Source organism: Lithobates pipiens, unplaced genomic scaffold, assembly GCF_037356315.1.
Source record: "Lithobates pipiens isolate NorthernLeopardFrog02 unplaced genomic scaffold, aLitPip1_a1.2 Scaffold_16, whole genome shotgun sequence".
NCBI classification, from domain to species: domain Eukaryota; kingdom Metazoa; phylum Chordata; class Amphibia; order Anura; family Ranidae; genus Lithobates; species Lithobates pipiens.
Window position 1 is genome coordinate 124098491 of NW_027507748.1, and position 13337 is coordinate 124111827.

The 13337-nt window shown below is 43.5% G+C and overlaps 1 protein-coding gene across 1 annotated transcript in view; it reads right to left on the reverse strand.

Moving 5' to 3' along the window:
* Positions 1-1680: 1680 nt before the first annotated feature.
* LOC143982044 (adenine phosphoribosyltransferase-like) overlaps positions 1681-13337 on the reverse strand; it is a 66054-nt gene continuing 54397 nt past the window's right edge. Inside the window, 2 exon segments of the mRNA XM_077480411.1 lie at positions 1681-2509; positions 11890-11985. Of these exon segments, the coding sequence (XP_077336537.1) occupies positions 2352-2509; positions 11890-11985 (254 nt within the window). The 3' untranslated portion in view covers positions 1681-2351.

Below are 13337 nucleotides of genomic sequence, written 5' to 3' on the forward strand. Positions count from 1 at the left end.
CCATGCTTTCATGTTGTTTACACCAAATTCTGACCCTACCACCTGAAATCGAGATTCGGACCAGGCAACATTTTTCCAATCTTCTATTGTCCAATTTTGGTGAGCCTGTGTGAATTGTAGCCTCAGTTTCCTGTTCTAAGCTGACAGGAGTGGCACCTGATGTGGTCTTCTGCTACTGTAGCCCATCTGCTTCAAGGTTCAATGTGTTGTGCGTTTATCGATGGTATTCTGCCTACCTTGGTTGTAATGATTGGTTAGTTGAATTACCGTTGAGCTTCTATTTTCTTGAACCAGTCTGCCCATTCTCCTCTGACCTCAACAAGGCAGATGATATGTATTATTTAATTTACAGAACAAGCCCATAACTTTGAAGTTTTTTTTTTTTTTTTGTGAAGCAAACAACAAATAGAACAGAATAACAGAAAAAGTCAATGTGTATAACTATTCACCCCCTAAAGTCAATACTTTGTAGAGCCACCTTTTGTGGCTTTCACAGCTCCAAGTCACTTTGGCTAAGTCTCTATGAGCTTGCCACATCTTACCACTGGGATTTTTGTCCATGCCTCCTTGCAAAACTGCTCCAGCTCCTTCAAGTTGGATGGTTTTTGCTTGTGAACAGCAATCTTTAAGTCTGATCACAGATTTTCTATTGGATTGAGGTCTGGGCTTTAACTAGGCCATTCCAACACATTTACATGTTTCCCCTTAAACCACTCAAGTGTTGCTTTAGCAGTGTGTTTTGGGTCATTGTCCAGCTGGAAGGTGAACCTCTGCCCTAGCCTCAAATCACACACAGAGTGGTACAGGTTTTGCTCAAGAAAATCCCTGTATTTAGCACCACCCATCTTTCCCTCAACTCTGACCAGTTTCCCAGTCCCAACTGCTGAAAAACATCCCTTCAGCATGATGCTGCCACCACCATGTTTCACTGTGGGGATGGTGTTCTTTGGGTGATGTGATGTGTTGGGTTTGCGCCAGACATAGCGTTTTCTTTGGCCAAAAAGTTACATTTTAGTCTCATCAGACCAGAGCACCTTCCTCCATTCATTTTGGGAGTCTCCCACATGCCTTTTCGCAAACTCAAAACGTTCCATTTTATTTTTTACTGAAAGTAATGGCTTTCTTCTGGCCACTCTGCCATATAGCCCAACTCTATGGAGTGTACGGCTTATTGTCATCTTATGTGCAGATACTCCAGTCTCTGCTGTGGAACTCTGCAGCTCCTCCAGGGTTACTTTAGGCCCCTCTGATTAATGCCCTCCTTGCCCGGTGCATGAGATTTGGTGTGCGGCCATCTCTTGGCAGGTTTGCTGTTGTGCCATGTTCTTTCCATTTGGTTATGATAGATTTGATGGTGCTCCTAGGGATCATCAAAGATTTGGAAATATATTTTTGTTATAACCTAACCCTGACTTGTACTTCTCAACAACATTGTCCCTTACTTGTTTGGAGAGTTCCTTGGTCTTCATGGCATTGTTTGCTTAGTGGTGCCTCTTCCTTAGGTGTTGCAGCCTCTGGGGCCTTTCAAAAAGGTGTGTATATGTAATGACAGATCATGTGACACTTACATTGCACACAGGTGGACATCATTTCATTAATTATGTGACTTCTGAAGGTAATTGGTTGCACTAGTGCTTTTTATGGGCTTTAAAACAAAGAGGGTGAATACATACGCACATGCCAATTATCAATTTTTTATTTCTGAAAAATAGTTTCATGTATATATTTTTCTAATTTTACTTCACCAACTTAGACTATTGTGTTCTGATCCATCACAAATAATTCAGATTAAAAAACATTGAACTAAAGGCTGTAATGTAACAAAATAAGTAAAAAGCCAAGGGGGTGAATACTTTTGCAAGGCGCTATATACATTTTCTCACTGCTGGCAGCGCCATTTATCCCCTCCCCTGTCTATTCCTTACCATTACTTCACTTAGTGGAGTTTCGGGGGTAGGCAGCAGCCTTTTTGTTTACCTCTATTTACCACCTAAGCACGGGATCAACGATTTTTTATTATTCTGGTTCTCACTAACATTTTCAGTACACAGCACCTAGTGCTGAAAAGACTAACATCTCCTCATGGCGCTCTCTACCCAGTAGGTATGATTATTAGCTTCAAACATAACTGGTTCTCTTTGAAATCCATAATCTTTTCAGTTAGGACTGAGTGCATTGGGAGAATAGGCTGCAGCTTTGACATCATAGCATAGATTTACATGTATTATAACATACCGGTATATAATATTCATTGTAATCTAGATTGCGTTCACATTCTATGAAAAGATCTGCTCATCTCAGATATGCTAGATTAAGCTTTCCTTCTGCTATGTCCAGTAATGGACAGATCATTAATTTTTCAGATGCTGGCTGATAAAGGCATTAAAACTGTCCAGAAAATGCCCATTGAACTGGCTTCTGAGGTCATCAGGAACACAATCGGAACATTTGTAATTTTCTTTCACCCATCTGCCTCCTTCACTGTCTTCAATACAAATGGTAGCAACACCTGAAAAAAAATGACATCAAAGACACAGTGAGGGACAATTATCAATTACATTGCATCAAAATCAGATTTACATCCATTGAAAATGAGACTGACTTTTTTTTAGCAAGGTATGTGCAAAAGGAAGATAAAGACCATAACAAAACACAGGGTGAGATGTATCACCTCTGCTTCATATACAAAGGAATGCAAATGAAAGAGTCCATCACATCGCTAGGTTGAAAGAAAGGCCGCAGAGCCATTGTGTTTTTCCAGTGGTGGGGAGGGGTTGGGGGTCATCGGTTTGATGCTGCATCTGTCCCCTGGCACTAAGAACTGAGCGATCGAACACAGCCGATCGCTCGGTTCTGACAGCTCCCTGTGCAGAGAGCTGCAGAACGTCAGCCACTCTCTCTGCTCTGCCCCCTCTGGTTTGTGGAGGGGGCGGCCAACTCAGGCTCTCAGTGGCTCGCTGAGAGCCTGAGCCGGGTGACATCCGTGACATCAACAGAGAGCAGACTTCAGTCCGCTCTCTGCTGAAAATGGGTCAAAGGAGTGCAAAACAAGCGACACTTCTGTGATTCACAGGAGAAGTACAGGCACCAAGCTTTAGCTTTACTTCTCCTTTAAGGAAGAGATGCTTGGCAAGAAAATGTAAGTGAAATATAGGCTCAATAATATTACATAACATTGACACTATCCATGTTTAAAATGACTGCATGTTTGCTTTAATAATAATAAAAAAAAAAAGAAAAAAAAGAGAGGAGCTGATTGAGGAAAACTGCAGCACATTGTGCACCTATAATTTTGTACATACGGTTTACTATTCGTCTCTCTCAATGTAACTGTACCAGTCGGGTCTGACTGTCTTTCATTGTTTTAGGTTTATCTCCTAGGAAAGTAAAAATCCTTCTTGGCACTGGGACTGCCCCCTCACAAGAAGGGTTGTGGTGTCCGTTTATGAAACAGATCAGCTATGATCCGCAGGATCACAGCTGATCTCTGGTGTGTACCGGATTACTTAGCTGAGAGGAGGAGCAGAGAACATGTTCTTGGCTTTTCAACACAGCACACAACCATTCTGTCCTAAACGTCCAGTTTATGAAAGTGGGATCTGAAATCAGCTCACTGGCCGTTACGCTGAAATATCTCCTTCCCAGATTCTCCAGCTCAGAGAATCTGGTGCGATTAGAGGAAGAAGACTTCTCTCTTCCTATATACAGGAACTGCACCAGTGGGTTAAAAATGACTATATGTATATGTGTATAATATATATATATATATATATATATGTATTTTTTTATATTACATTTATTTAATAAAGACTGAGACAGATATGAACCACATAAACACGCCACAAGACTTAAAACATAGACCTGAGTCGACCTGTGCCCTGGTCGGCATACCAAGAAAATGGGGCAAAAAAAAAAAAACGTATATGGAAGTAACTTTTATTGGTTTTATGACTTTTATTGAGCAAGTTTGGTAAAGGCTTGTGCCATTTCTACCTAAGGGTTCAGAATATAATGAGCGAAGCAGGCAGTTTTCCACCTGCCCAATTTCTTAATGACACAGTCTTGTACTCCATGCTGAGATGCGGTTGAGACTGTCCCGAGCCGGAAGGAGTGTCCGGAGTGCAGGCCAGGGTCAAGGCTTAGGTTAACCAGTAGGATTCTAATGTACCTGATGAATTGGCTGCCACTCAGGGGGCTTGTCGGACAATGTAGCAACAGGCTAGAGTTCGATTTGCTGGGTAGGCGAGATAGTAACTGGTTGAGTATTTCTACAGGGCATCAGATGTTGTTAGTTTGAAAGAGCTTGATGTTGATCCCGGGGCTGGCTTTTTGGATTTGTAAACTACGAGGTGAAAAACGAAAAGGTCTCAAAAGCGAGCCAGGTGGTATCTGCACCACCTATCTGGCTGCCGGTGCCACTAAAGATGGCAATTGTGATGGATAAGCGTTTACAGTTGTTTACAGGCTGCTGTTTCTGGATGCAGCATAGGATGGATTTCACTGTATGGGTTGCGACTAAGGGTGGCTTCCCAGGGTCCTGTAAGGACAAAAAAATGCTGGATACCGACGAAGTATAGCCCGACGGTGTTATGAGATAGAGCCAGCTGCATGTGGCAATACAATATGAAGGTCAGGACGTGCTTAATGTCACCTGACGTTGCTCCGGGGCACAAAGCTAGAAACCTGCAGTAGGCATTCCAAGCAGTGTGCTAGGCCTTCAATGTTTTGCGAGACAATGACTGACTAATGAGCTGGGTGGCGTTGAGAAGATATGGCTTTAATCCATCATGAGCTGAGACCAAGTTGGGATAGGAGTAGTTGTTGGGTCGGTTCCAGGTTTCTGCTGAAAGAATGAAATTACGTTGAAACGGGACAGTGCGTTTGCTGCAACATTGCACTTTCCCGGAATATACATGCAGTGAACATTAAATTGGTGATGCAGGGACAGCTTCAACAGCCTGCGTAGGAAGGACATGGTGATGGGGAGCGACTTGGATGTACCCTTGTTTATAATTTTCGGCCGTAGACCACCGTTTGTCCTGTCCAGGTATGGCCCCAGACCTGAGCCGCTGCCACAATGGGATACAGTTCGAACAGTGATGATGACTGAGTAAAACCAGGGATTAAAAGAATTTCTGGATGCCAGGGCCCTGCAAACCAGTGATGGCCAAAAATTGCAGTGAAACCTGTAGAGGCTGCGGCATCCATAACTACGTGAGGTGACAGAGCTGATGCTGACGGGATGAACATACATATGCCCTTACAACTTGTAAGGAACTGATCCCACATTGGTAAATCAGCTATCGCTGCTGGGTCCAGCCTGATAATTTGATCAGGATATTGTACCTGGAGAGAGGAAAACCAAGAGACGTGAAATGAAAGACAGCCCCTGAGGGAAAATTGAGCATCCCTAACAAATATTGTGTCTGTCTTTTAGTACACTCTTGCAAAAGGGTAAAGTTGTGAATGACCGACCTGATTTGGGCTAGTTTGTTGGGAGATCAAGTGTCATGCAAGATGCCTAGAAAGGTGATGGAGTGTGCTGGGCCATGCACTTTTCTGTTCAGCTATGGGCACATTGAGATTGCGAACACCACTCTTAGTCTGTCCAGGTCTAAAGGGGACATGCCAGGCTGTTCGATGAGCAGAAAGTCATCCAGATAACAAATGACCATCTGGCACTGGGCCTGGTGCAAAAGAATCTAAGTAAGGGAATGGACGAAGATATCGAGCATGGGCTGCTTTTAGAGCCAAAATTCAACTTGGTGGCAAAGTATTATGAATCTCTCCATTTGATACCGTGCCACTGCCAGAGGGCTGGCTCCATGGGCAGAAGTTTGAACACATCCAAAATGTCTGCTTTAGGCCGCGTACACTCGGGCGGACTGTATGGCCTACTTAGTCCGTCGAAACATTTCAGCGGACAGTCCGCTCGTGTGTGGGCTTCAGCGGACTTTTTTAGCGTGCAGTCTGGCGTACTAAGTATTTCGGATTTTTCGAAATACTGTCCGTCATACTTTGGTTTCAGCGGACAATCCGCTCGTCAGTAGGCTAGTTCGACGGACTAAGAATGGCGCATGCTCAGAAAGGATTTACACGGCGAAAGGTTGCATTGCTGTGTATTGGACTTCCTATTTCTAGTCCCGTCGTACGTGCTGTACACGTCATCGCGCAAGCTTTCGACGGACTGTTTGTGCATCCGTGTGTGGTCAAGTCCGTTCATTCGAAAGTAGGACGGACTGTCCGTCGGATTGTATGACGGACTAAGTAGGCCATACAGTCCGCCTGTGTGTACGCGGCTTTAGACAGCCATGCACCTGTACCTATGTTAATGCCTGAATAACTAGGTCAATTGATGCGTACTTCGGGGAGAATTTCTCAGAAGGAATTAGGGAGTTTAGACTTGGGATGGGGGAAGAATGAGGCACAGACAAGTCATACACTAAGCAAAGTTTATTTGAGAACTTGCCCTTGACAAGCCCAATAGGGCTGACTGTCCTGGTCGTGAAGGGTGACTGTGTGAAGGAGCCGATGATGAACCCTTGGTTCAGTTCGGCCTGTAATAGACCGTCTATAGCCTGTTCATCGATGGCGGCTGACAGGAGATTCCTGCACTTGTGAGTCCAGTGGGAGTAAGGTAATGAGGCCAGTGTGGAATCCTGATCTGGACCCATGTATCAGGAAGACAGCCAGTGAGGGAGTGGGGTGTGCGGAGAGGTAAAACCCCAACCATAGGACATCTACTCGGCCTATTCAGGATGTGTTGAGTTACGTCCCGCCCGCTGGCCATCGTATGACGTCCTTGACTTTGAGCGGGGATATCTGAATGATGCCTGCAGCTACAGGTATCATTCAGATATAATCTTTTAGTTTCCCTACACCATAAGAATGATCATAGCGGCTGCTCCGCCGCTTGATCGTTCTTACGGGTGGCGAGAGAGGATGTCGTCCGCCCCCCACCCTCCGGTGCTTCTACCGACTCACCGCTGCAATCAGTGAGTCGGAGAATGGATCCGCCGGCCCTGGATGGTGACCATAGAGATCTCCAGCGGACTAGATGGTTCCCAGAGTCTCTATGACAAATTCAAACAAATGGCGCCGCCTCGGCTGGAAAGCTGAGATCTTTTTTTTTTTTTTTCCAGCCTAGAGTAGGATAGTGAGCGGAGTTGCATACAGAAAAATTTGATACGAGGAAAATGAGAAGGACAGGAAAAGGAACGACAGGGGCAGTTAAGAAGCCGGTTTGCATTCTGAAGCATGGAAACGCTGTTGAGTGGAAAGTTAAAAAAAAAAAAAAAAAAAAAAAGAGTGCACGGCAATAGAGGTGAGCCAGGAGGTGACTGGCCAGGTTACCGATAGCTTGGGTGCCTGTCTGTGCTGAGCACAAACATGTGGACCAGAGCCCCAGGGCGTACTGGGGCACTATCAACAAGCTGAGTTGTTTGGCGACCATGTCTGCATAGGTGAAAGGGTCGCCTTTCGAAAACAGAGTGAAATGCAAAGAAATTTGTGACAGTAACTAACGCCCCCAATGAGCAGCCAAAATCGTGTATGTGAAGTAAACGTTTAGTGAAAGGGTGCTGCAGAATAATGTGAGAGAGGAACCTGTGTACTACACACCTGACTGGTGCCCTAGTAGTGAAGTCCAGGTTGAGGTCAAAAAACCTCAGTCATTCGGGAACCCGTAGTAAGGGTGATATAAAAGTAATTTTTTTTTTTTAACCTGTTAAAACGACCTGTCCCACCCCTGCTATGCGACTGGCCCTGGTGAAGGTGCGATCCCTGTATGTTTTTTTTTTTTATCTGAAGAAATAACATCCAACATAGTGCAGGATGGAACCTGAACTCAACTGACTTAAAGGAGAAACAACAGACAGAAAAACGGTGAGTAGCTCGATTGTATACCACTGGAGACGATGAGTGGCCAGATTGTGTGCCACTGGAGAAATGATATGTGGCCGGATTTTGCAAGAAAGTAGCCTTTTTGGCAGGCAAAAATAAGGATAGCAGAAAATTGAGTATGTAGAAATGAACTGTGATCATGAATGATTGTAACCGTGCCTGAGAGTGTATGAAATCAATCTGATACTAATCGGTTGTAAGATGTATGAAATGAGTCCAATACGAATCGGTTGTAGAGTGCAGAAAATGGTTTAGCAAAATGAAAGGCCTGGGACTGGCCATGTGCGGTGTAAGAAATTAATCTCGTGGTTGGTATGAAGTTCAAATGTAAAGACTGCGTATGGAGACATATGAACAATTCGTAACTTCCACTGCGAAGGCCGTAAATATGAAACGGGGAACATAACGAATCAAAAAGAACTATGCTTGATATGAGAAATAGTTACGAATACTACCTGCGACAGCGAGAAAAACTTGATCGAAAAGAAACACGAACTGAGCAACCGCAACACTGAATTTGGGAAAACAGACTCACGAACATGAAGTGAGCTGGGAAGAGTGGGCCTGGTGACGTAACGAATAGCGCACTGGAACCAACAAAGACCACAGGTGAGTGGTCTGCTTAAATACCCCCCAGACTCCTCCCATAAATTCAGGCCTCCATACTGGCATTATATATTATACGCACACACACACCAGTTAGCAAGTGGTTACATTTGTTTTTTTTTTTAAAAGTGATGTCGCTTTAAGTCAGAGTGCCTACACTGCCAGAGTGTACAGGAGAAGAGACTGTAGGTACTGGTCTAGTAGCGAGGAGCGTGCCTGTGGGAGTGGTGAAGTAAAAGTGCTTTTTCCAGCCCATTATGCCATGTACACACGACCGGACTTTTAGCCAACCAAATCCATCGGATTTTGTCCGTCGGATTGTGTCCGAAACTGTTGCATACACACGGTCAGACAAAGTTGTCGAAAAATCCGATCTTTCAGAGCGTGATGACGTAATTTCGTTACGATGGGACTACATTCAGGCTAGTAGCCAATAGCTTTGCTGTAGGAATTTGATCTGAGCATGCGTGGCACTTTGTCCGATCAGAATTCTCTACACATGATTGGAGTATGTCCTATCGGACCAGTTTGTCGGAATATATTTCCAACAAGTTGGAAAATTTGGTCCGATGGATATTCCGACGGAAACAGTCCGATGCATACCACACACAATCGGATTATCCGACAACATGGTCCGATAGGACACATTCCGACAGATTCTCCGACCGTGTGTACGGGGGCTTAGAAGGACTAGGTTCAACGGTTTTCCCGACGGAATTTCGGCAGAGTTCCGGCGGACTTTCCAAATGAACGGACTTGGACACACACAATTACACCAAAGTCAGATGGATTTGAACGTGATGATGTATGACCGGACTAGAATAAGGAAGTTCAAAGCCCGTAGCCAATAGCTGCCCTAGCGTCGGTGTTTGTCCGTCGGATTAGCATTCACACAAATGGATTTCTCGATAGGAACTGGGTCCGGCGGAGTTCTATTTCTAAAGTCCGCCGGATTTTTGGCAAGCAAAGGTCCAATGGAGCCCACACACGATCGAATTGTCTGATGGACTCGTTTCATCTGACCTTTTCTGTCAAAAGGTCGTGTGTACGCGGCATTAGACCTAAACTAGCATTTGACTCTATTCACTCAGGAATGGAGGTAAAGTGCTCCGGCAGTTGTCTGCTCAATTCAGGGCATCACACAGCTTTATTTCTTTCTTTTTTTTTTTTTTGTATTGTACAAACTTTATTTGAGGTGCACAAAAGTACACTTCATTCATGTCAGTGACATGCAATCCTGTACTGTGCGCTGTGGTAAAATACAGCATTTCTGCATTTTATCGCAGCATGCTGCAGCACAGCTCCAGGCTGCGTTGCAGTGTGAGTGGGACACACAGGAAACAATTGTTTTCTGTGTGTCCTTGCAGTTGGTTTAAAATGAAGTAAAGCACCTGTCACTGCACCATAGGTAAATTAGCCCTGAACCTTGCAGTGGGTTAGATTTGATCATGGAAAGCTGAGTGACAGCAGTGAAAAATAAATATATGCAGAAGGATGAATCCAACAATCTGCATATGTAATGCAAAGGAAATAGGACATAACATTAATGTGAAAAATGTTCATAAAACAACATTCCAGTAGTAAATCATGTGATTACTGAAAATTCACTGTAAGAGCCCATCAAGAACAAGCCCTTTGTACTAAGACCGTGTACAAAGCCTGTTTCCATGGCATTAGTCAAACTTACAAACTCTACTTTGGTATTATCCAGGAAATAATACCTTTTCCTTTTTTTTTTTTTTTTTTTTTTTTTTTTAAGAGTCACATTTTTGTACAGTGGGGGAAATAGGGATTTGATCCCCTGCAGATTTTGTAAGTTTGCTCACTTCCAAAGAAATGGAGGGTTTTTATCATAGATGTATTTTATATGATAGAGGCAGAATATCAACCAACAATCCAGAAAAAAAAACATAAAACAAATGCTATAAAATAGGTTTCAGTTCAGTGAGTAAGTATTTGATCCCCAATCAAAACACGACTTAGTACTTGGTTGAGAAACCCTTATTGGTAACAAAAGAGATAAGACGTTCCTTGTAGTTGGTGACCAGGTTTGCACACATCTCAGGAGGGATTTTGGTCAACTTTTCTTTACAGATCTTCTCTAAATTCTTTGGGTTTCTTGGCTGTTGCTCGGCAAGTCAAACTTTCATCTCCCTCCATACATTTTCTATAGGATTAAGGTCTGGAGACTAGCTAGGCCACTCCATGACCTTAATGTGCTTCTTCTTGAGCCACTCCTATATTGCCTTGGTGGTATGTTTTGGGTCATTGTCATGCTGGGGACCCAACCACGACTCATCTTCAGTGTTCTGGCTGAGTGAAGAAGGTTCTCATCCAATATTTTACAATAGATGGCCCTGTCCATTGACCCCTCAATGCATCAAAGTCGGTTTGTACCTTTAGCAGAAAACAGCCCCAAAGCATAATGTTTCCACCTCAGTGCTTGACTGTAGGAATGGTGTTCTTAGGGTCATAGTCAGCAAACACGGCAAGTCCCCCTTGTTCATTGGCATGTGCAGTCATGCCAATAAACATCTAAATTATTCAGAGAAGGATTGGGAGAAAGTGCTGTGGTCAGATGAGACCAAAAATGAGGTCTTTGGCATTGACTCGACTCGCTGTGTTTGGAGGGAGAAGAATGCTGACTATGAGCCTAAGAACACCATCCCTACAGTCCAGCACAGAGGTGGAAACATGATGCTTTGAGGCTGTTTCTCTGTTAAAGGTACAGGCCAACTTTGTTGCATTGAGGGGCCAATGGACGGGGCCATGTATTGTAAAATATTGGATGAGAACCTTCTTCCCTCAGCCAGAACACTGAAGATGAGTCGTGGATGGGTCTTTCACATGACAATATAGCACCAAGGCAACAAAGGAGTGGCTCAAGAAGGAGCACATTAAGGTCACAGAGCCACCATGCCAGTCTCTAGACCTTACTCCTATAGAAAATGTATGGAGGGAGCTGAAACTTTGAGTTGCCAAGCAAAAGCCAAGAAACCTTAAAGATTTAGAGAATATCTGTAAAAAAGAGTGGACCAAAATCTCTCTTCAGATGTGTGCAAACCTGGTCACCAACTGCAAGAAACGTCTTACCTCTTTGCTTGCCAATAAGGGTTTCTCCACCAAGAACTCAGTCATGTTTTGCTTGGGGATCAAATACTTATTTCACTCACTGAACTGCAACTTAATTTATAGCATTTGTTGTATGCGTTTTTTTCTGGATTTTTGGTTGATATTCTATTCTATCATTTAAAATACACCTATGATAAAAATTATAGACCCTTCATTTCTTTGTATGTGGGCAAACTTACAAAATCTGCAGGGGATCAAATACTTATTTCCCCCACTGTAAGTAGTAGTAATACTTATTCTATCTCTTACCTGCAACAACTCCACCTTGTTCTTCCACCAATTTGATAGCAGCCCTCATGGTTCCACCAGTTTCAATCCACTGATCTACCAAGAGTATACGTAGACCTAATACAACCAAATGCAAAATACTATGTATTACAGACCAATTCAAAAACCCAATGTAACATGAGACCTATTAACAATACATGTTAACGTTTCGACTCATCTGCAGACCAAATTGTTAATTGTATCTAAACCCAAAAGCCACAATTAAAATGTACAGTACAGACCAAAAGTTTGGACACACCTTCTCATTCAAAGAATTTTCTTTATTTTCATGACTATGAAAATTGTAGATTCACACTGAAGGCATCACAACTATGAATTAACACATGTCCAATTATATACTGAACAAAAAAGTGTGAAATAACTGAAAATTTGTCTTATATTCTAAGTTCTTCAAAGTAGCCACCCTTTGCTTTGATTACTGCTCCGCACACTCTTGGCATTCTGTTGATGAGCTTCAAGAGGTAGTCACCCGAAATGGTTTTCACTTCACAGGTGTGCCCTGTCAGGTTTAATAAGTGGGATTTCAAGCCTTATAAATGGGGTTGGGACCATCAGTTGTGTTGTGCAGGAGGTGGATACAGTACACAGCTGATAGTCCTACTGAATAGACTGTTAGACTTTGTATTATGGCAAGAAAAAAGCAGCTAAGTAAAGAAAAACGAGTGGCCATCAGTACTTTAAGAAATGAAGGTCAGTCAGTCCGAACAATTGGGTAAAACTTTAAAAATGTCCCCAAGTGCAGTGGCAAAAACCATCAAGCACTACAAAGAAACTGTCTCACATGACGACCGCCCCAGGAAAGGAAGACCAAGAGTCACCTCTGCTGCGGACGATAAGTTCATCCGAGTCACCAGCCTCAGAAATCGCAGGTTAACAGCAGCTCAGATTAGAGAACAGGTCAATGCCACACAGAGTTCTAGCAGCAGACATCTCTAGAACAACTGTTAAGAGGAGACTGTGTGAATCAGGCCTTCATAGTAAAATAGCTGCTAGGAAACCACTGCTGAGGACAGGCAACAAGCAGAAGAGACTTGTTTGGGCTAAAGAACACAAGGAATGGACATTAGACCAGTGGAAATCTGTGCTTTGGTCTGATGAGTACAAGTTTGAGATCTTTGGTTCCAACCACCGTGTCTTTGTGCGACGCAGAAGAGGTGAACGGATGGACTCTGCATGCCTGGTTCCCAGCGTGAAGCATGGAGGAGGTGTGATGGTGTTAGGGTGCTTTGCTGGTGACACTGTTGGGGATTTATTCAAAATTGAAGGCATACTGAACCAGCATGACTACCACAGCATCTTGCAGCGGCATGCTATTCCATCCGGTTTGCGTTTATTATATTATACCATCATTTATTTTTCAAATAGGACAATGAGCCCAAACACACTTCCAGGCTGTGTAAGGGCTATTT